Source organism: Manis pentadactyla, chromosome 7 (assembly GCF_030020395.1).
Source record: "Manis pentadactyla isolate mManPen7 chromosome 7, mManPen7.hap1, whole genome shotgun sequence".
NCBI lineage: Eukaryota > Metazoa > Chordata > Mammalia > Pholidota > Manidae > Manis > Manis pentadactyla.
The window spans coordinates 121,499,267-121,523,819 of record NC_080025.1 but is presented as its reverse complement, the minus strand read 5'-3'; the positions used below and the strand labels follow the sequence as shown (position 1 = coordinate 121,523,819).

Genomic DNA, 24,553 nt, shown 5'->3' with positions numbered 1-24,553 from the left:
ATATTAAAAGACAGAATCCTTGCTTTAAAAAGAATAAAACAAAATAAAAGAGTGAAAGAATTTCTGTCCAGCCTTTTTGAGCAATGTGGTTTGGGTGCTGGGGACCTTGGCCTGAAAGTAAAAGTCTCTGTAACTATCTCGGCTTCTGAGTCATCTGATGATTTAGGGGCAAATCGATACCATCTCTGGCTCTAAAACAGAGAGAGTGGTTTATTTTGTCTTCTTTAAAAAATCTGAGTAAATCATACAAACCTGTCTATAAGGCATTTTTAGTTTGTAAAGTAATATGTATACTAAAAACTCATTGCTTGAGCAATACTGATTTCGTATCTATGACCGTTTGGATGGGAATCAAATTAAAGTTTATTTTTGCACTATGTATAAGGAAAAGCTATATATATTTTTCAGATGGTCAATGAACTATTTAAATTACTTAAGGAGATACATTTTTTTCTAGGCATAAGTTACTTTGGTTCCATCATCTAATATGATTCAATTATAATATTAATTGTAAAATATTTCTAACAATATGTTCTCATCAATATATTGAATTAGATGTCTTCAGCACCACTTCCTTGCCACACCATTCGCTTATTCTTTGTAATGTACACACTAGGAAGTAGTAAGACCATATGCTCTTTTAAGTACTATGTAAGGAACATGGATTCAGTTTTGTCATTTCCACATCTGATCTGGAATGAACAAGGATTTCTCGTATGTATTTGCCTCAACTCTTCTCCTGCCACCTCACTAGCCACACAAGATGCCAAGCTCACACCATGTACTTTGTGTTCATACCAATGAGTTGGCTCATGACCATGCTGACAGATTAATTCCTGCATATCCAGATACTTGGGAGGCATAATAAGCAGGCGTTGCAGGGATTACTGACTACAAGAAGCCAAGAACACATCATTTGCTTATGTCTGTCAGGGCTTTAAAGCTGTGTACCTTCAGTTAGCTTAAGACAGACTTAAGATGGAGGAAAAGCGTGTTGTTTGGTTGCTCAGGAGTCCTTGGCAACCTCAGGACACTAGCCAACTGAATGAAAAGTGAAGTGTGGACGCAAGGAGCCACCTGTGCACCAGTGGTGACACAGTGGTGATGCTTGCAAGACCACTAGGACCTCTGCACCCGCTGTTCACCCACAGCTTGAGTAACCAAAAGACGGGGGTTCTGTCAACTCCAGGCAAACCATAGAGACATCTAAGGACATTTAGCACTGTCTCTTCTAAAACTGGTTCTGAGTCTACATTCCATTAATATCCTTTCTGATTTATCTGAGTTGAATTACGGGAAAGCATTGGTATGTGTTACTCCACTTAAAACAACTGCCGCCATGCTGACCTCTGGTTCCAGCTTTCCACCCCTTAGCTTGGAATTAGTGTTGACAGGACTGAATGATTTGTCATGCATCCCGGAAGGTGCTCTGTGACCTAAACGAGTGGCACCTTTGCTTGATTCGCATTTGTCAGTGAGTCATCCATCCTTTCTCTCCTTTTCTATTTTGTTTTATAGTGTGGGTTGTAATAGATAAGGGCAGTCTCAGTCAGGGATGGTCATAGCTGATCTCATACATAAAAATGAAAACTTGATTCAGTCTTGAACATTCTTTTTCTAAGTCATATAATGGTCATAGGAACTTGATCTTCAGTTTAAATGACACCTAAGTTTAGGTCATTTGAGGGCAGTCACTTCCTTTCAACTATGTGAGCACAGCAAACCTTCACTCTCTAGCTCTATACCTACAAACTAATGGCATCCATACCTGTCTCTGTCTCCTGTTTCCAGCATCAGGGATGAGGTGGCTTGTCCTTCCTAGCCAACTCATCCATCTGTGATTTTGACCCCAAGTCTGCCTACCTCTTCCTGGATTGATTTTACTCCGTCATGTATCTTGTCTTTCTCCTGTGGCTTGCACCTCTGTTTCTTACTATGTATTTCCCTCCAACTATACCCAGCTTATCCCCCTAGAAAAGCCTTACCTTGAGCTCTGTTCCTCCTGCCAGCTGCCATCCAGAGAGCAGTGCGTGCTCTGTCTTTTCAGAGTGCCCCCCGTCACTTCTCTGCTCACAGAAATTTGGCTTCCAATCTGTCTTGTGAGGAGTTACACTAGCCTGGAGTGTGGCTGGTTAGAAGGAGAGTAAAAAGGAGGAAAACTTCTAAATTCTTCTCCTGCCTCCCTCTTGCACTGCCTTGAGACAGTCACTTCTTACCTTTCACCGTTGGGATTGGTAGCAGTAGGCCAGGTGGCCAATATCTGTGGCATTATCAAGACAGGGCCCCAGCTGTGCTGACTGAGATATTGATGAAAACAGGAATGAGCAGAGCTGTCCTCAGGCAGGCACCCCTCCACCCCTCTGCACCCAGACCTCTAACAGTGAATCACCACCTAAGGAGGCTTGGCCAAGTGCGGCTGCTTTGCATCTAACAGATTAATGGTGAATCCCTGTCCATAGGAGTTACCTAATGGATTAGTAGCAAAAGGAGATTATCAGTATTGGTTCTGTATTACCTGGGCCTCTCTGCTCCAAAGCTTTCACTTCCCTCTCCTCAAAGGTCTTGCGAAGGACACAGGAAAGGGCCTGCTCATCATCTTGACCTTGGTGCCTCCAAGTGGCCATGAGCTCTCAAGCCAAAATAATAGACTCCTGAGGACTACAGCCCCTGTTGAAGACAAGAAACTAAATGCTATGTGCCATCGAGAACTTAGGGAGCAGGAATTTAAGTTGAGCATAATATTCTCAAGGGAATATGGGGAGATGCTAGTAATATTCAGACAAGTCATGAAAAATCAACTGGAGATATTTGGTGTGAAAATAGTAGGATTATACGTAAGATACGATACAGGATGAATACAAGTGAAGAACTTACTAGTGGCCAGGGAGATCATAATGAGGGCAGCAAGAGAAGGACAGATATAAACAATGTAAAAGGAAACTAAGTTACGGGGGAAATAGCAGTAGAAGTCTAGAGGAAGATAGACTTCCATAAGACTGATTAAGAATAAAAGATGGAGATAACAGTATGAGAGAAAAATAGCTAGAGACACAAGAGACAGAAAATATGGGAGAGTATCATGAACACAAAAATTGAAAATCTAGATGAAATTGATCCATTTCTTGAAAAACTAAATTTTGGTATAATGAGCCCAAGAAACAAAACTCAGCCCAATAAGCTTTAAAAATTTAAAATAGTTGTCAGTGAACTTCCATCCCCAAATCCCTAAGTCTTGTTGGTTTTGGAACTGAGTCCTACCAAACTTCTAAGGAACAAATAATTCCTATCCAAAATAAGTTCAATGAAGTGGGAAAAAAAGCAGAAGCTGCCCACTTCATTTCATGAAGCAAATATAATCTTGATCCCCCAGACCTGATAAAAAGCAAAAGAACAAAAGAATTGTTATAGACCCATTTCATTGTGAGCATATTATGCAAAGTTCCCAAATATAAGCTTGTAAAATCCAACTGTGAATTGGGGAAATAATATAATCATGGGGGCTTATCCCAGGAATATAAAAGTGATTCAACATCAGAAAACAAACTAAAAACAAAAATCATATGATCTCAATGGATGTAAGGAAAAAGTATGTGAAACAGTTCAATACCTACATATGATTAAAAATTATACTCTTACCATCCTAGAAAAACTTAACTTTATAAGACAGAGGGAAAAAACACAGTAAATATTTTATGTAATGAAGCTATAGAGGCATTCTCCCTAGGATTTGGGATAAGATGGTACATATGCTGTCATTGTCACAAAACAGCGAGTCTTGGACAATGGAAGAGGAATGGAAAGAAGTGAAAAGAATGGGAGGAGAAGAGATAGAGGCATCCCTGCAGATGAAATGATCATTTCCCTAGAAAATTCAACAGGATCTAAATAGAACCTATTAGACACAAGAATTCAGCAAGCCTGCCAGATGTAAAGTCAACCTTCTAAAATTAACTCCCTTCTCTACGTTAGTAGTCCTCAAAACTTTGAGTCTCAGAACTCAGGACACTCTTAAAAATCCAGATCCCAAAGCACTATTGATTAGGTGGGTTATATCTACCAATATTTCCCATTCTAGAAATAAAGGAAATTTATAAAACATTCTTGCTTAAAAAGAACACTAGTAAGTCTATTATCTGTCAACCTAAATAACATTTATGAAAAAAAATTTGCCCATTTCTCTAATAGCAGCCCTAATATAAGACAGCTGGATTCTCATATGCGCTTTCACACTGAGTCTCTTGGCGGTATGTGACTTTGAATGATGAGTATGAAAAAAATTCTGGCTTCACACTGATATGAGGAGTATCTCAATAGTCTTTTCAGGCACTTGTGGTTTTTCCTCTGTGATATTATACCAAAACTTGACAAGAGAGAGTTTCTTACAGGTTAGTTGCAATGTGCAATCACAAAGTGTATCAATAGACTTTCATACTATTACATTAAATTGAGTTGGCTTATCAGGCACTTTGAATAGCTTCACCATACATGATTTTTTAACACCATATACTAATCATTTAGAAACGATTGATCCACTGAGGTATGATTTCCTTAGTGTTAACAAGTATTATATCAAAAAATCACCCTTGTTAATTTCCCTGTCTCATCAAAAAAATCTTAAAAGTCTTGGGAAGCTGTCAAGCTCACTGACAGAAGTTTTCTAAAATTCCGTATCTCCTTGAGAGCTCTAATTTCATCATTGGCAGTAAATACTGCCTATTTTTCTTAAAGTGACAGGTTTATTTCATTTATCGGAAAAAGTCTGCCACATACCAACCCTAAATAACTCTACTTTGCTTGCCAGTAGTTTTCAACTAAAAATGTTTCTCCTTGAAAAAAAAAAGTTCAGTGTCAGATTCACACACTTTTCCTTTAGACAGTCATTGTACTTCAGTGTAGAGAAGTACTTCCTGCAAACTTCTCATTTTGTCAGAGATATTTTTAAAAATATATACTCAAGGGCAGAGATTCCATAAAATTAATTTTTACTGTTCACCAAGGACATTATATAAAATGGCTTTTTTTTCCCATGAGTCCATGGTGGTAAAGATAACAATGATGAGCATAATTTAGCAGCACAGCCTTGATTCATGCTGAGGCAACAGCAGTTTTACCCACCATTGCTTTTGCACCATAAATGTCAACAGAGTTAAAAAAAAAAAAAGGCAGAAACATCTCAGTATTATGAAAATAGTTTTGTTCTTACAGATCTCCAAAAGGTCTTGGGTTGCATGGATCAGCCTTTGAGAACCACTGCTCCATACCACCAATCAACTAGCTAACCAAAAAAGGTATCTTTCACAGTAACAAATTATATGGCACTTGGGAATTAACTTTGCCAAAAGCATGCCAAACTTCCTAGACCTGTAAAGAAAATCTTGAGACTCAAAGGTCATAGTAATCTAAATAGATGTAGGGACAGTCCATGCCCTTAATAGGGATGACTTGATAGTATATACAAACTCACAACTCTCCCCACAAAATTAATCTGTAAATTCACTGCAGTGCCCCTGAAAATTCCAGAGTTTTTAAAAAGAACTTGACAAATTTACTGTAAAATTTAAATGGAAGAATAAAGAGTACTGAATAAGTTAACTTTAAAAAAAAGGTATGGACACTTGCCTTGCCAGAGACTAAATTGCAAAACCCCCACCCAAGTCTCTTCCTGTGGCTGCAGAGACAGAGTCGTGTACACATGGAGCCTGACGGGCTTCATCCATAACAAAGTGGGACCAAATCAGTGGGGAAAGGCTAGGCTGCTTTGGAGATGATACAAAGAAGGGCTAACTAAATATGAGGGGAAAACTGAATCCCTCTGATAGAAACACAGTCTCCGGAGAGGTTAGAGAACTCAGTGTAATGAAGATGTCTGCCACTGTAGACTTAATACTTCTCTTTATTCAAACTATCCTTAACTAATGTTTTTACTTTTCCTTTCCTCCATGATTCTCCAAGTTTATTTATTTGAGTTGAAACAAAAGTGTTTGCAAAACACATTGCATTTTAAATACTTCATTTTCTTGAAAAAAAAAAAAGTACTGTACACACTCTGAACTGATGCTATGACCATGAGCTCCATGATTTATAGTCAGTTTCAAAAGAAAGATTTACAAAATAATGAGGTAACTGCATAAGGCAGTACATCAAAAGTACTTGATTGAATATATCCTAGATTCCCCGGATCTGGAAAATTATCTTACATTCTTCCAAAAGCTGCTCTTTGGTAAATATTTTCCTTCTGTGAAAATTCTTAGCAAGGATATAAGAACCTCCTGAGAAAACAAAACATTTATGTAATGTCTCCTTTGTTGTGCACCTTACTGAGAATTATTACCTTGGCCGTGATCTCTAACACTCTGAACAGCTCTTGCTAGAATCTTACCTCCTTCCTCTGAAGATGCATGGAAATCTCATTACAAGTGTTCGACACCTGTTCCCTAAAAGGTCTCAGAAAGGCTGTCAGTTTACTCAGCTCACTTGACAGTATGTCACATATTTCTTGTGTGGTGGGGTTTTTTTTCTTTTACTTTTACATACAATGTGATTCACAGATAAATGCAGCCTACAATCACAGCTGTCTTCTGTTTATGAGCAATTTTGTATAATTTATTGTTCTCCAAATCCAGGGTTTGAAACCAACCTATTGATGACCCTCTCATGTATTTACTAACATGTGTCAACAGGTAAACCAAGTGATACATAGCCGTGTGCCTCCTGAAGCACCTTGTTAGTCTGAGTAGTTTCAGTGTATTAAAAAGTCTTTTCCAATTGGACAAAACCAGAGTAACACAAACTGACAGATTTCCCCTCTTTCTCTCTCAACGGAGTTTGTTAGTACTCAAGGCGCAGACAGATTTAAAAAATTAGGGAGAGTTCATTACTTGTACTCCGTAACTTAGTTGCTATATAGCTTCAAGGGCTGTAAAAGGCCTAATTGAAGTCTTTGTAATACCACATTTTTTTTTAATTTCAAAGGGAAACTTACAAAATATCCCTGCAGCACTAGTATGTACACATTCACAGTGGCTGGCAGACCTAGGATATTAAAACCAGAAATATTCAAGATATCACTGAGTCCAGCCTTACTCTCTATACTTGTCCAAGTAGGAGACTTTTTCCAATTCTTGGCATCAAATATGTTATCACTACTAATGTGTGAGTTGGCCGCCCTGACAGATCTTGATTATGTGTCAGAGGAAACAAAGACATACATACAGACACTCAGGTCTTTTGACTAAGGTCTGAGTACCCAAGGTTACAAATCTTTTCAAATTATGTCTTTTATAATGTGGTGCTGTGTTCAGGAAACTTCTTTCTTCAGCCACCTCCCGGCTGGCAAGCCACCTCCCCTGTGGTCCATTCCTGAACAGACCATCTCCATCCCCACTGCCTCACTGGATCCTGCCCTGCCTGACCCCCGTTGGTCACGGGAAGACTTTCTTCTTACAAATGCACACATAAAAAAAAAAACAGTTTAAAAGGCAGGAGGAGGATGTGAGTGTGGAGGCGTGATGGTACTTCTGTTATGCAAGAATTTAACAACCATGGATTGGTTGTTTAAATAAATGTAATTAGAAGACAAGGAAGACTAGGAATGAAATTTTAGATGCTATAGATGATTATATATATAACATTAAGATGCTTCGTTATATGAAAATTCAATATTGGCTTGGCAGTTGACTAACTGAGATTATTCTGATGGTTTTTGATTTCCAAATCTGATTTATATTGAGAGGAAATGGATATGATGTACATATAAAGAGCAGTAAAAGCAAGGAGGAAACCATTTATCAGTTTCAGCTGTTGCACATATACCTGTGTGTGTGAGATTTGTTTATATATCATGACTAAAGACTGGTCTTTAGAAAAACCCCTGTTACACAATTAGCTGGAAAAATTACCAATGGAAAATTTATGTTGTCATTAGGATCCCACAACATAGTTCTAGCCAGAGCAAACTGGATATGCATTATAGAAAACTTTCTTCTCTTTTAAGCCTTTATAATCCTTTCAGCTTGCAACACTCTAAAGATATTTTATTTTTTCTTGTGAGATCTTAGATCTTTCTGCTTTACAAATGAGAGCCAGGATCTCAGTAGTTCAAAGAACTTTAATAAAACTCAAACCAATGTGTGTATGTCTCCCCACGCTTATAAATCACATAACTATAAAAGCCTGTGACTAATATAAAACCAAAAACTGAATTTGCTGTTTGTGTTTTAGTTTTACAGATTTTTTTTAGTGTTACAAAATGACAAAATTTAGTTTTACAGAACTTTTAGTTTTATATAAAAGTTTTTAGTGTGTGTTTTAGAATTGCAAATATTTTCTTTGTAATTCAATCATCATCATTCCTTATTTTAAGATCTTAAGACGAGAATATGCTTCGGTATCCCTCCTATAAAAAGTCTCCTGAAACATCACTGACATTTACGTCACATACGTATCTGACATTTTTTACCTGTCACTCATGGATCACCACTTCCCGTCAGTTTATGATGATTTCTCAGTTTGTAATCCAGTCTGGTTGCCACTGGCTTGTACTCCAGTGGCCAATTCTTCTGTGTTCCACAGCTGACCATTTGCTTAAAAACAAATTCATTGATGTGAAAGATAATCCAGGTAAAGTAGTTAATGTGACTGTGGCCACAGGACAATTATTCCAAAACACTGTATCATTAGCATGGTTAATTCCAAGGAGGTATTAACTGGAACTGTTGCTTTAAATGACAGGGTCATTAAACAAGTTAGGCCCAAAGGGAGCTTTGGAATTAGGAGGCCACAAACCTATTGTTTTCAAACATCTGTGGTATTAGTATTCTTATGGATTTTAAACAGCTGTAGGGAAGCCAACACATCCTAGACTATTTTCATTCATACAAGGATCTTCCAAGATGGACACCATCCTATCTGGAATAATATTACAGCTTCTACAGAAAGTCTCCTTTTTTCTAAAAAAGAGTTTATAGAAAGATGTAGCTTGGTTTCAGGTAAAGGAGGAAATAACCTAAAGCTTAAACAGGTCGCCTTTGTTTTTAACTTTGGTTTTCATAAACACTAGTAGTTCTGCAAGTGCATTCCTCAGACCAGCAGCGTGAGCATCTCCTGGAAATCTGTTAGAAGAATGAGTTCTTGGGCCCCACACAAGATTACTGAATTTAAAACTTTTGGAGGGAGTGATTGATACCAAGCAATCTGTTTTAACAAGCTCTCCAGGTGGTTCTGACGCGTGCTGGAGTTGAGAACCAGAGACCGGAACTGAAGATACTCCATTGATTAAGACAATACATATTCCAGCACTATTATAGCACTTCGATGTAGGCAGACAGACCAGGAGAGAGTCAATGATACATCCTTCTCTTGCAGTAGCTGACAATGGTGCATCTTGGGAAGTCAGATATTGGGAAAGTATAGGTCAGGTTGGCCCTAGAGAGAAGTGGGGTTTAGTTTCAGAAACCATCTCTCTCCTAGATTCTGAGGCAGTCTTCACTTAGCCTGTTATATACTATTCCTCCTAGAGGACTAAGCTGAACGAGTTCCCCCAGAATCATCTAATCACGTCACACAGTCTGAGAAGACAGGTTTGTTTAATGGGAAAGAAAGTTGGATCTCCTACCCTCCTTCCCTCTCGGGGCGAGGAGGCCCATGAGTCCTGAGATCTGGCCAGGGGTAGGATCGCTGTGTCACTTACCAAAGGTTGCCGTGGCTGAGGCCGGAGGATGGGTCCGAAACCTCAGTGAAAGCTTAGATTTTTCCAACAAGTCATCAGTCTGGATTGTGCAAAGAGGGGGAGATTGACACCAGATAAAAATTAAGGTTCAAATCAGGACAGGCTAGGGAGCCAGAGGAAATTCCCTGAGCCAGCTAGGCTGGCCTGAGGGGGTGCTTATGAGCGGAAGGAGGCCTCTAACAGAGGGGCGGGAGCTCTGATGGGACCTTTTCTGATCTACTTGGAGGAAATCGTCTACGTGCCCACGGCAGTGTGAAATGTGCCTGTGTGATGTGGCGTCGCCCTGTGTTTCTATGGGGTGAAGAGGACGGAGGGAGCAATCACTGTCCCCTCTGGTGTAGGGGGCAAGGGGCACAAAGAAACAGAGGTATCCATTCCACAGCTTCTCAGCCAGGTCGGAGAGTGGAGCAGTTTTGCAAACACCAGTCCACAGAGAGGATGCTGACAGTCCTTGCTTCTGCATGACCTTTGGGGTTCCAGGTAGAAGAAACCAGAAGTCGTACCCTTGGCCCAACTCCCTTGTTCTCGTAAGCCCCCCACGGCAGAGCCTCCCTGCTCGGGTCTCCACAACGTCCCAGCTCAGTCCTCCTGTGTTGTTAATCCCCCTCCTCCACCCTTTTAACTCCTTACTCTAAACAGTCATTTTCCCATATCCTCTCCTTCTTTCCCCCTTTTCTTTTTCCTTCTTTCTTTTTTCCCAGGACCAGCAGTTACCCATATTGTCCCTTCTCAATTTGACAAGTTTCTCACCTCATCTCCTGCATATCAGGGCTTTCTCTTCATCTGTCTGATTCATTTTCTTTAGAGGAAGGGAGAAGCAACAGAAGAGGGAGTTCTTTTTCTTCAGATAGGAGGAGGAAAAAGGTGGGCGACTGCAGTGTTAGAGGGCCGCTAGCTTTCTCTGGGCTGTTCCAAAGTTTCTGAACCCAAGCACACACCTGCTAAAAGAATAATTTCATCCTGAAGAACCCCATGTGTTATACCTGAGCACTGAAAGCCTTCCTTGACATATTTTTGATCATGTTTCTTGCAAGTCAGTAACCCCTGTTCTTACATATTGAGGACATTTAATTCACTCTTTATCAGAGCTTTATTAAAGATTTTTCTTATATTGACCAAAAATAGATGTACGTCTCTATCCTCTACCTTATCAACTGATTAGGGAGAGAAATACATAAATTCTTTGAAGGCAGAAATATTGTTTATCACTGTATCCCCTCAGTTATATATTCTATTATCAAGTTCAGTCAGGGCCACAAAATCTGGGGATGTTGAAGAACCAAGCGAGCAATCTTAGCGCGTATATAGGAACTATTTTTTTATGCACTCTAGCTGGTTATCGTGACCTGGAGGCAGGGAGATTAGACAAGGCAGTATTGTGATGGAGTTATTGTCAAAGTCCTTCAGTCTGACACCATCTAGAATTCTATTTCTTGTTTAGACACAAGTACAGACACATACGAGTCTGTCCAAAGTTAAGGACAAATACATTACCAATTTTCCATGGCCTATATGGAGAAAAAGGGACTGAAATGATATCAGTGGTCTTCCCCCCATGTTCCCTTACAACCTTCATTATGCACGTCAATGTGGATCCACCCCTACTAACTTTGACAGGAAGTGACAGGAAGGGAGGCAGCCGAGGGCCGAGGAGAATGTGTTGGGAGGATGCACCCTTTCTGAGGCCAGGCAGCAGAATCAAAGCCGACCAGAGCAAAACACCACGCCGCTACCTTTTCTCTAGTGAGCTCTCTTCTTAAATGTGCAGAGGTATGATTAAAAGGAATGGCTTTGAAGAGCCAAGAAGGGTTATTGTAGGAAAGTAGTGTTCTAAAACGAAGGAAGATAACAGCCTAAAGGAATGTATTGAAATTCATCAATCCACCTTGCTGCTCTTGGCATATTTGTTTCACATGTTGCTATTGCAAATGTATTACAACCATCAGCAACCTGTTTGAAGCTTGAGGAATATAGAGACATCTGTAATGGTGTAGAAATGTTAAAGCAGAAGTGGACATTTTAAGGAGGAATTCTCAGATATTCAGTGTTCATATTTTTAATGGAACTGTTGATAACCTTGTTATCAATCAATAGGGTGCTGACTATACAATGCTTTAAACTTGGCTGTAGTCAAATGAGTGACAGCCAGAGAGGGCGCACACACAGTGTACTTGGTAAAAATGCTATTTATTTGAAGTATTAGAGTGGCCATTATGTTCAAGTACAAAGCTTTGATCCTCTCAGTAAATTTAATCTAGAAAGTATAAAATGCTTTAGACTGTTAAGTTTCAGCAAGACCCAGGGTGCTCTCAGAGTTTTTACCTAAGGTAGTGTTAAATGTAAAAGCTGGTTGTGACATATTCACACATAAATAGGAATAAGTTTTTAGGTTGTTTCTGTGATTCTTTTCCATTACTGCATACTTGTGGCTAAGGATATGGTGACTTTATAAACTCTTCAAACTCCAGCTACTTTGGAAGTTTTCAGTGTATGTGTATGTGTGTGTTATTCCTATTCAGAAAATTAGAACTGAAAAGAATTCAAGTATTGTATTGTTGCTACTTGTATGACTTTAGAGATAAAATTTTAATCCTGTCTCTCCTGTATTCTGTATGATCTTGGACATTTCTTTAACTTCTCCAAGACTCTTTTTCCTCATCTGGAAATGGGCATCGTGATTTCCTAACTTGCAGAATGGTAATAAGGATGCAGTAAATAATGCACTGAAGTATGTAGGAAGAGTAAGTGCCTCTTCTGTGATAAAACAAAATTTTGTTGCCTTTCCCTTTCCTTATGAAAAATACATTAAAATAATATCAAATATAGATAAAGTCCAACACTTATAGGAATCCCTTAGCTATAAGGAATCTTATTAGACATTCTATAGCTTAGTGAATCTTAGAATTTCTTTGATTTATAGACCACTTTGAGAATCTGAAAGCTATGATCCTTCCCTTTCCAAAAATGCATCTATACACAAAAATTAGCACATCTCCTGGAATCTATTCTTAACCCCATCTTTCATCAAAAGGTGGAAAAATTAAGGAATATAAATGATATGCTCATGAGAATTAAAAATTATTTTGAGAAATCTTTTTCAAAAAAGTCTTTCATTAGTAATTTACGGGCGCAGCATTCATTAGTTAGTTGAGCAATGTTCTCTGGATATACCTAATTTCATTGGTGAATTTTGCTGTCTAGTCCTATGTTGGTGTGATAGTGATAGAAGCATTATTTGCAATCCCACAAAAGTTAAATAAAATGAGGTGGGTATTGATTTTATTTTTAATATGTTTTTCCAAAAAAAAATTATGCTACTGCCTTATCAATAAATACTCACTGAGTACCTCCCTTGGTCCAAAGCTTATTCAGACTTTTGAGAACACAAGATAAGAAGACCCAGATTCTGACTTTGATCTGAGCACAGTCTAATAGCAGGTTCAAGAGCCTGTAATAGGGGAACTGAGGGAGAAGAGCAACTCATTCAGGCCCAGCACATTGATAAGGTCCAACATGTCAGACAGCATTCAAGTTTTATCTTGAATAACAAGTAGATTTCCAGGCCTAGGACCCAGATATCCTAACTCCCCGAGCATGTGGATTTTACATTGCATAATTATCTTTTTAGCTTAGTAATTAACTTAAACTACATGATGTATGTGGTAATGGATGGCCCAGGGAAGGCCCGCCCCTGGTTTCATCAGCCAGGCATGATCATTCTCTGAGCCACACAGTCTCCAAACCTCACGGTCATTCTCCTCTCTGGCCTGCAATTTCTGGTCACTCACGAGGACTTGCACAATTCTTTCATCAAAGTGTCCCTGCACACTCCTCCTCTTCTGTGCTCCCACTACTGTCTTCCCACAGTTCTCCATATTACTAGGTCTGACCCCCAGGATCCATGTCACCCACCTCACCAGTCCTTCCATGTTCTATACAACCACAAACACGTTTTCCTATAATTAATTATTCTAAATGCCTAAGAAACGTGCTCCATGTTACCTGTGGGATATAGTTATCCAGTCTGCATATTATCTTAAGGCCTACCATAAGGTGACACCACAATAAGCTTCACCCATCAATCCCCAGCGTGTTTCTACTCTAGCCAAGTGAGTACAAGGCCCAGATACTGAGAAGCCACAATAAATTCAGGTCTCACCCTCACCGTTTATTGGCTCTTGCATTTCACTTGTCAAAGCTTGCTTTCTTATCTATGAGTTATCTAAGTAAATAACCACACAACCTAAAAAGAAGTCAGGAAAATCGGTATGATGACACATGGGAAGTGCCTGGCACTGTACCAGCACATAATCGACTCTTAATAAATGGCAATATTTGTAAGCATCATTGTCATCACCTTCCTCTGAAATGTACCACATCTGATATACAAGCATTTCTAGAAACCCCTCCTTTTCTGTGTGTGATCACAAGTCTGAGTGAACACCTAAGTGTGTGAGTTGCAATGGGAAACGGCTTGAGACACAAAAAGGGAAGACCCAGAGACTCCATATGAGACGTCAGGGACTTACACCGAGGTAGGCTAGGAGCGCTGGCTGGACGGGGTTGCTCACTGCAGTCGTGGACAGAGGGGGGATCTGATTATATAGGGTGAGGGGACAGAGATTACATGTGGGCCAAAGAGGGTGTACAATTGATGACTATACTACATGTTATGCTAGAAGGAATCATTCTTGTACAGCTAGCCAAGGAGTGAAACCTTTGACAGACAGATCTTCATTCCAATAAGGCATGTCCATCGGTAAAGCAGGCCTGGATTTGGCCGGCTCAGGCCATCCAGTACCTAGCATATCACCCAATGGCTATTCTGGGACAAAAGGTTGCAAACAGGCAGTGCATGTCCCCACATCTTCTCACCCAGGTCATTTGTTACCACTTTAGGACATGCTTCAGGTCCCGCTCACCTTCCCACTAATTCCTTCCCCAAAGCTACCTGCTCTCAGCAACCTCTCACAGCTCCTGCATTACCACTGTTTGTCTTATGTCATTTCCAGGCTCTTCTTAAGCGTCTTATCTTCCTTACCAGGCTGATAGCTGTAGCTGCCCCCACATGGAGCAGACTTTCATGTGAAGTCATGAGCCTCCTTGACTTCTCCCTTGTTTGAGGATGTTGAAGTGGATGGAAGATTGAGTGGTTGATGTCTGAAGAATCCTTTTGGTAGTTTTTTGGAGTGTGAGTTGTTCGGAGTCTGAGTCTGAGATCAGGGACGTATCTTACACTTTCCACAGCTAAGCACACTGTAGACACTCAACTGTGTGGTGTTTGGCAGACTGGTTTCCTTAAGAATCGTTGTACTCGTTGATCCTGGTCACAGGCAAGCAATGGCTTTGCATCCTGCAGGGGAATCTCGTAGGAGGTGTACCCGGGGGGGGATGGGAGCCCCTACATGCATCACGCTGTGATCTATATAGTAAGCTTGTAATAAATGTTTAATGAATAGCACCAGCCATAAGCATTGTTTCACTGTATCATTTGTCCCTTTGGAACAAGTTAAGAGCAAATGGGAGAATTTCCTCCAAATTTGAAGGCTGAAGTTTTAGGGAGAATTTGAGGGAAAAGATCTGTTGCAAAAAACAAAAAAAAGACTCCTTAGGTTCCACAGAAAAAGGTCTTTCTATAAAAATTTTATTGCCCTTTTTTACAACCTACTTACTGGTGCAAAGTGAGACTCCACGAATATAAGACAATGGTTTATCTTTAATCTTCTTTTTGGAAACTCTATTCTTCACATGCAATTTTGAAACAGTTTCATTACACAGAACCCCTCTAATTTCTGGCAATTTGTCATAGCTCTGAAATCAACTTCTTTGTTTTCTCTGTTGCTGAATTTCAGGGAGCTGCACTTAATCTCATTGTAGTCTGGCCTTTTTATACCAGTTTGCCTAAAATGCTGAAAGAACATTCAGCTGAAAGAATGCCTCCCCACCCCTCACCAGTTGGCAAAGGGATCGTGGTAGGGTGATGGTGGGCAGGGAAGGAAGGGAGGAAGTCAGTTAATTGCAGGCTGTCAAGAGTTGTTTTAGGTGACTTTGTACTTATTGAATTTAAGATCAACATGAGCTATAGACATTTCAGGCTAGGAATTTAAATAGCAGCAAAAAAGCATGGATTTTGCTAATGCCAGGATTAGATAATGGTATTGAATTGATAATACAATACAGAGAAGGAAAAGACGGTGGTATCTGCTCTCTTTGTGTTTCTGACCTTGAGGAGAATTATAACTTGTTTGTTGTAGAAGCTGAGCATCTATGTTAGATGGCAAAGCATGTGCAGTTCCTTCTAATTGCTTTGTGGGTGAAATATTTTCTATAGTCTGGTGAACTGGTTTTTGTTTTTTTGTGTGTGTATTTTTTTTTTTTTGAAGAATGTATTCATTTCTTTTTCTTGCATCTCTTATTTCTCCAAAATATGCTTTCTCATTGTGCTTCAATATCCTGGTCTCATCGTTGCATCTCAGACTATGTTTTGGTTTTTATTTTCTGGGTAACAGTATTATAATTTGTTTTGAATCCAGAGACCATGAACCAGGCAACTCCTGCTAGAAAGCTGGAAGAGGTTCTTCATCTGGCAGAGCTCTGCATAGAAGTCTTACAGCAGAACGAAGAGCATCATGCAGAGGTGATGACTTGTTTTAACTGTCGTACAGACCTACACAGAATGCTTCACCATAGCGGGATCAGCACAAAGTGGCCTGCCCATAGGCTTTAATACCCATCTGGCCATTTACCTGTAGGAAACTAAGAAAATATGTACATTTCTTGGAATTATGCTTCCTATGTGTTACAAGAGAATTGTAGATGTGTATAATTTAATATCTATTTTGACAACGGCCATGCTGTTAGGAACTGGGAAGAGCATATAGGATCTGATAAAGATGGTCAGGCAGTAAGAAGCAAAGCTGGAACCCCATCTTGGGACACCAGATCGTTGCTTTTCCCCCATGTCGTGATTAGCTTAGAAGTGTATATTAATCAAATGTGCAAAAGGAAAAATAGTAATAAACTCAGACAAAATCAAAAGTATGCACTACTATATGAGTAATAACTCTAGTCTTTCACTCTTACTATCAAGCTTTTCTTCAAATGGTCACTAAACCTGCATTGTTTATAGTTTTAAAAGTTCTGATTATATATCCTAAGATTTAAATGTGCTACTCTAATAATCACAAGTCTACTTTAAAATACAAAGTACAAATGAGTTTTCTGACTGAATTGGGTGGAGAAATGTGTGGAATTAAATAAATATAATTTCAGTGCCCTAACAGTGCTTTCAGTCTTGGGGAAGCACATGAGATGGGCAAGAATAAAAAAGACCAGATACATAAAAATTTATAGAATACTTATATTTAATGAAGCCTAGGTCTCAAAAATGTAAGAAACTACAGGAACTACATTGTAAGCAAATTTTTGGGAAAAAGAAGTGTTCATGAAACCTTACATAGATAACTAAGTTTTATTGTATCTGGTTATAAATATGATCATTCAAAACATCTGCTTTTAGCTCACACTGTGGAATCTAGTTTTTACCTTGCATCTGTCATGTGTGAACTTGTTATGGATATTTTATTTTAAACTGAAGAAACAGCTGCTTCAATAATTTGAAATGAATTCCCAGGAGGACCTTTTCTGGGCTAGTACTACTGCTATGTTACAATGAAAATGATTATATGATAAAATATATGTATGTGTTGTCTTTGTCTTTTGTTAAAAGGCATTATCATCAGAGTATTAGACCTTTTTAAATTTAAAAAATGTCTTATTAGATATTCAATTACAGTATATATCATCCCAACAGGTACATCTAATATTCCCATACATTTCACAAAAAAATAACATTTAATTTTCCTGCACTAATAAGAAAAGTAACTCTCCTGTGTTTTAAATGAAATTAAAATGTGTTATGTATGCCATGTAATCACTAAATGCTTGTTAAAGTATAATGTATCCACACACAGTAAAATGTACATATTATTTGCTGATCCACAAACATAGTTGTCTTTATTGAACAGATAATCATAACTCACAAATACCACTCTACTATATGTTGAAATATAGAACTATTATAATGACCTCTTTTTAAAATGCTTTGTAACACTATGGCATTTTCCATTCCACAATGCTTCCAAATTCTTGGAATCCCTCAGGGAAGAGAGGTGAGTAAAATTGTTTCCACTATTTTTCTAGCATGGAATAACTCTTCTAGTGCAGATAAATATAGAATCCACTTTGATTATAGTTAATTTTAAAGCAAACTTTGTATCTGTCCTTACAATTAAAGGCTCTTTCTTTGAGCTTATCTGTGTTGTAGTGTTTCGGTGAATATGTTTTATTAATAATCATATGCATAATTACTGCCAGTCATCTAAGTTCAGCTGAGAGGATTTTGATATTTTGGTTTGGGTTTTATCTTTTTTTGTTGTTTTTTGCCGCCTTCTTTTTTTTAACCAGAAGATCCAGCTGTTTCTCTGAACAATATTAGGGAGTGAATTGGTCTGATTCCAAAGTCATTTCCAGAGCGAATGAGTGGACTGCACTCTACACTGATCTTTATTTTGCTGGATGTTTGAGCTAGAGTTTCTTTACTGCGTGAGAGAGCACCTAGCTCAGCTCCCTTGGTGGAGGTTAATGTGTCCACCTCAGAGAGATTGTCAAGTGGCTCACGTGTCAGCTCCTCTTACTTTCATTCTACGTCTCTCCGCAGTGGCAGTTTACTTTACAAAGCTGTGGGGTTGTTTCCATCCTTCAGCAGTTTCTCAGTTAAGCAGATGCCATGTTCTCCAGAGTTTTGACAGTGACTGACTTGGAGAGCAGTCCTCCCTTCTCGGAAGGCCTCTCGACCTCTACTCTCAGGCTTTTCTTCTGAATTTCTGTTTACTCCTTAGAAAGGTAGCTTAAACTCCATTTCAGAAAATCTTTAAGGCTTTCTCCTCATTCCAGTGACTAGACTGTCTGACCAGAAAGTTAGGCAAACTGATCTGGCAGCTGTCCCTCCAGAGGCCCCTCACTTTGACAATAGCTGGAAGTCCCACGACCCAGCTGGAAAGCCTCACACTCTCACCAGCACACCAGCTCCGCTCACACCATTTTACAGATAAGAAAACAGAGACCCAGAGGGTTGAGGAATTTGCCAGAGGTGCACAGCTAGTCAGTAACCGGATGAAGACTCAGGCTAGACTGCAGGCCTGGGTACTTCCTTGTGAACCACATTGTTATTTCCTGGTTTAAAAAGAGTGGCCTGTGTGGTTGTCCTGCCCTGCTTATGCTGCCAGGTTTGACCCTGGGCACCATAGCAGCCTCCGTCCTGGGCCACTCTAGCAGCAGGGCCAGGTAAGAAAAGGAGCCCACTGTGGACACACCTATTGGTGCAAGTGCTCACTTACGGCAACATCAGTGTCTGAACCAGGTTATACTTCTGGATGGATTCTTATCATAAAGAAAAGACATATTTCATTTTTTCTCTCATTTGCTTTTGCTTCTTTGTGTCCTTACTCCTCTCCACTAGCATGCACATCTAAGGAACATCTTAAAATGTAGTTACTCAAAAAATTGTGTGTGAACAAATCTGTCTGCAACCTACTCCTAACTAAATTACAATAATCTCAACAATTGAATTAATCTTAGTTACATATATATATATACGTATATATGTGTGTATATATACATATGTATATATGTAGACAGCCAGTGAGATAAACGAACATTTTTTTAGGGTGATTTTAGGTCTAGGATTTTACTAGCCTCTAGGCCAACAAACATCCCTCATTTTGGGAGATGACCAGCAAGCGCCTTTCAGATGGCTGAAATAGGCGGAATTCCATCTACAGACTCCCAAATAAAATTGCCTGGATGCAAATATCCTACCAAAAATGTATGTTAATCATTTACTAATTTTTAAGCATATAATAATAAGTAATATTTATTGTGACATATGTTTTAAGGAATTTCTAGTTTATCATCTTTTGATTATTTAATACTTATGTTCATGTATGAACCTGATTAGAGAGACATTTTGGTGAATCAAAAGGCTTGTAAAAACCTTATGAGTAGTCTGATAGTAGTTTAGATGTCACCCTCAAGGTTCTAGTCCATTCTCCCAGCTTCCCAAAAGAGCTTAACTCTAGAGTATGGCCCCTCAGCATCGTGTTGCTGTGTACACACTATGTGGGAGTGCATGTTGACAGTGGGAGTGCACCACACACACTAGACTGTCTCCAGAGCTCTCAGGTGCATCTACAAAATATAGAATGCAATCTGATCTTTTCTTGGGGAAAAAATAAGCACATTATAATATATTCCAAAATCATATTCACTGTTTTTGCTCATCAATGCAGCCATCCTCCTTTTTTTATATAAATTTTAACTATATTTTGATGGTAAAAGTAGGCCTCAGACCTCAAAGATGTAAAGAAATCAGACCATAATAGATGCTCTGGAAAGCAAAAATCAGAAGATATTAACAATGTCTAATCTGTAGATAGATGGATGGATGGATGGATGGATGGATGGATGGATGGATGGATGGATGGACGGACGGACGGACGGACAGGTAATGTGCCGTATGTAGTTAATTAAGAAGAGGCTAAACATGTAAGAGCTTATTTTATGCACTGCAGTGACCGGGATTCAAATCACTCTGTTACTTACCAACTGTATCACTTTGGTCAAGTTATTTAATCTCTCTGAGTTTGCTAACATATAAAATGAGGATAGTCATACTATCTAACTGAAAGGGTCATTTGGAGGGTTAAGTATGATAATGTACAAAAGCCTTTAGTATAGAACTTGACTCATAAATTATTCAGTTCGTGTTGGACATTTTTACTTTTAAAACATCAAAACTCACATTATACGATCTGTGTGAATTTTTTTTTTTTAGGAGAGCAAGGTACAGGCTTTTATTTAGAGATAAAGTGAAAGGACAGAGCTCCTGGCTCATTCCAGGAGGGGACAAAAGAGTCCTTAGTGGTGCGTTGTCTAGGGGGTTTTATAGGCAGTTGAGGATTTTTCAAGAACATGAAAAAACTTAGGGGTGGGGACTTGTTAAGTGGTCTCTGAATATTAAAAATTAACTTAACATAAGGAATTTCCTGACTTGATTTCTCTCTGTGACACCGGTGCCTGGGTCAGGGAGCATATCAAAAGGCTGCTTGCTCAGCTCCCAAGGTGGGCCGAGGTATTGTCTGCTTGCTAAAGAATCTTCTTGCCTCTTGAACTTCCTGGGTGTTAAAATGCAATCTTATCTTCAAGATGGAATTCTTCTTGCCTTTTACTATGCCATTAACAGCTGGGTCTGCATGCTAAGTTAGTTGCTCAGTTTGCAGAATCACCTCGTCAGATAAATGACAATGGTTAAAGATCTGATGAGAGCTTACTGTAAGACAGTTGACATAAGGAAATTCTGATATTTCTTGTGGTGGTGAGCATCAGGTTCCGTGAGATTGCTGAAGTTAGAAGGGAGTTAGGGACGCACTCTGCCTCACTGAGGCCAGGGCGGCCTCCAAAGTTCTCCCGGATGAGCCCCCAAAGATGATGCCGGGCTTCTTGTTTGCGGAGCTGAATAATGAGCTTCACAAACAGTTGAGGTAGGAGAGTAAGGTACAGGCTTTTATTTAGAGGTAAAGTGAAAGGACAGAGCTCCTGGCTCACGCCAGGAGAGGACAAGAGAGTCCTCTGTGTGAATTTTTAACTCATTTTGTAATTACTGCCAACTATTAGTTTTTTTACTTGTGTACAACAAGAAATTTTCATATTCACTGAAGTTTCATAACAACCCTAGGGGATGTTAGGGCAAGTATTGTTACTGCCAATTTGCAAATGGAGAAATGGAAATCAACCGAAGGAACAGGTTTGCCCATGATCACTCAAATCTTACCACGAAGTCCAAAAACTCAGTACTGGCTTCCAAATTCAGGGTTCATTCTTACTTACCACTGTTTCCAACTACATTCAGTAGACAAATATGACTTTCAAAGTTCCATCACCTACCACATGCATTGATGTAGAAATGGTATGGCTAAGGGATTGCCATCAAGTTTTGTTTTATATTTCCCTCGTAATCAAATTAAACATTGCCTTCTGCCTCTGCCATCTCATTTACACTAATGAGTGGCTTAATGTTAGAGCCAAGATAACTTTGACCCAGATAATTATGACTTGATTGGCACCCTACAGATGGATGCATTTCTGAGAGGGGTTTCCTCCTCCTGCTGGAGACCCTGATGCCTGGAGCTTCAGCCATCTCCCATGGAGTCGTACTCTAGGGAGGAAATTACACAGCCTCTCTTCTTACCACCTACACAGGGTTGGACAACTGCCAGCCAGTGGGATGGCAAAAAAAAGATGAGGGGACAGGTGTAAAACTGACCCTGTCTTCTCAAGGTGATGACAACCTATGACCCTTGCTTTTTATTTTCAAAGACAGTCATTGCTTAAAGTTTTCTCTGTTCATCATTAGGAGACAAAGTAAGCATTCATCACAGATTGACTCACATTTATCTGGACTAATGTTATTGGAAATATAATTTGAGACATAAATATACACTTTTGCAAAACATACTGAAAATTTCTGGTTGATGGCAAAATCTTGCCAACCTAAAGCTGTTTGGTTTTTGGTGTTTTTTTTTTTATGAAAATTATGTTCCATTTTATTTCATTCCCCACCGTGGCTCTGGCTTCCAAGTTAACTTTTTTAAAAAGCTTTAGATATATTTTTCAGAGTCTTGAGACAATCCTGATCTAACATGACTGTTATTTTCTTAGTTTTAACCTTTGCAAAAGCATTGGTTGTGAACTGGAAGTGAGATTTTGAGAATGTCTCTCTTTGCAGCACTGCATTTTTACCAGAGCTTCTGTACTCTCTCAGAATGAGGAATCTCAGATTCTTACGTGCGTCACTGCCCCAGCTCTACAAGACAGGAGCAAGATACATGTAATGAAATACTGTATGATATTTTAGTTTTTGCCTTTATGGTGTTTGTCATAATGCCCATTCTAGTAGATATTAAAACAAAAAGTAGTCAGATATTTTCAAAGAGCAATAACTCAGTTTACACAGAACATGCCATTTCAGTAGTTTTTCATACTTATATATTTGTAACAACAAAGTTGAAATCATAAACCTCAAGCCAGGCACTCAAATGCCCCAAACTCTAACGTCTATGGTTTGTACTGTACCACTCTTCCTTTAGTTAGTGTTTTCTTCTATTTACCATCTGTTATTTGGTTATATGGTAATGCTTTTTTATTAATACATTGAACATTATCCTTGTGATTTAAGTTCTTAAGAAAATATTCAAAGTGTCAATATTTTATAATCCACTTTGTGTTGTTTTGTGTTGTGGTTTGACTCTTGGGGTTTGAATCCAATTTAAATTTGAAGAAAATGAAATGTTTTACAACCACAAATCTCACATATTCTTAGAAAGCTCTTGAAAGTAAATATGGACTTCTCTGGCTATAGTATGATGAATCCTTTTTAAAAGATTGATTTTAATCAGAAGAATAACAAAAATAGTTGTGTCACAAAAGAGTGAAATGTTTTGTAGATACTTGGTTAAGAAGTTGTAACACTACCAGAAGCTAAATTTTAAAAAGGAAAAAAGACCTGAAAAACAGTTCAGAAACAGTACAGCGAGAGGCCTTAAACATATGAAAAGATGTTCAAAGTCATTCATAATTACAGAAATTCAGATTAAAATAATCTGAAATACTGTAGCCAGAAAAGTCCACATTTTTTGTGTGCGAGTGTGATAAAAGCATTTAACACAAGATGTACCCACAGCAAAATTTTGAGTATTCAATACAGGGCGGAACTGTAGGCACTACACTGTACAGCAGATCTCTGGGAACTTATGCATCATGTATAACCAAAAGTTTGTACCCTTTTACTAATACCTCCATTTCACACTCGCCTCAACCATTCTGCTCTCTGAAAACCACCATTGTACTATCTGCTTCTATGAATTTGACTGTCTTAGATTCCTCATATAAGTGAGATCTTGTAGTATTTGTCCTGTGTCTGCCTTAATTCACTTAGCATAATATCCTCCACATTCAACTTGTTGTTGCAAATAACATGATTTCCTTCTTTTTTAAGGTTGAAAAATATTCTGTATATAAATACAATATTTTCTTTATCCATTCACCAACTGATGGACATTTAGGTTGCTTCCATGCCTCAGATATTGCAAACAGTGCAACAGTGAACGTGACATGCATATTCTGACCTCAGTCTTTTTAGATACATACCCAGGAATGGTATTGGTAGACCACATGGTACTTCTAGTTTTAATATTTTGAGGAACCTCTGTACTGTTTTCCATAGTGACTATACCAGTTTACATTCCTGCCAACAGGGTATAAGAGTTCTCTTTTCTCTACATCCTCAACAAAGCTTACCTTCTTTTTTTTTTTTTCAAATAATAGCCATCCTAACAGCTGTGAGGTGGTGACTCACTGTGGTTTTGATTTGCATTTGAAAATCAAATGGTTAGTGACAGTGAGGACCTTTTCCTATAGCTGTTGGCCTTTTGTACATCTTTGGAGAAACATTTGGATCCTTTGTGCATCTTATAATCACCTTATATTCTTTCTGTCTGTCTTTTGCTGTTGAATTCTAGGAGTTCCTTATGTATATCAGATATTAACACTTTACCAGACATATTTTTTGCAAAAATTTTCTCCCATTCCATAAGTTGCCTTTTTGCTTTGTTGATAGTTTCTGTTGTGGTGCAGAGTTTTTTTTAGTTTGATGTTGCCCTGTTTATCTGCTTTTGGCTTTTGTTATGTGTGCTTTTGGTCTTATATCCA

At 38.7% G+C, this 24,553-nt stretch overlaps 1 protein-coding gene across 21 annotated transcripts in view; it reads left to right on the top strand.

Moving 5' to 3' along the window:
• Window positions 1-24,553, top strand: part of CADPS2 (calcium dependent secretion activator 2) — a 508,494-nt gene that overhangs the window by 403,852 nt on the left and 80,089 nt on the right. For all 21 annotated transcript variants that reach the window (XM_057504726.1, XM_057504721.1, XM_057504717.1 and 18 more), the window contains one exon: window positions 16,261-16,364. In XM_057504726.1, the coding sequence (XP_057360709.1) occupies window positions 16,261-16,364 (104 nt within the window). The remainder of the gene's footprint in view (window positions 1-16,260; window positions 16,365-24,553) is intronic.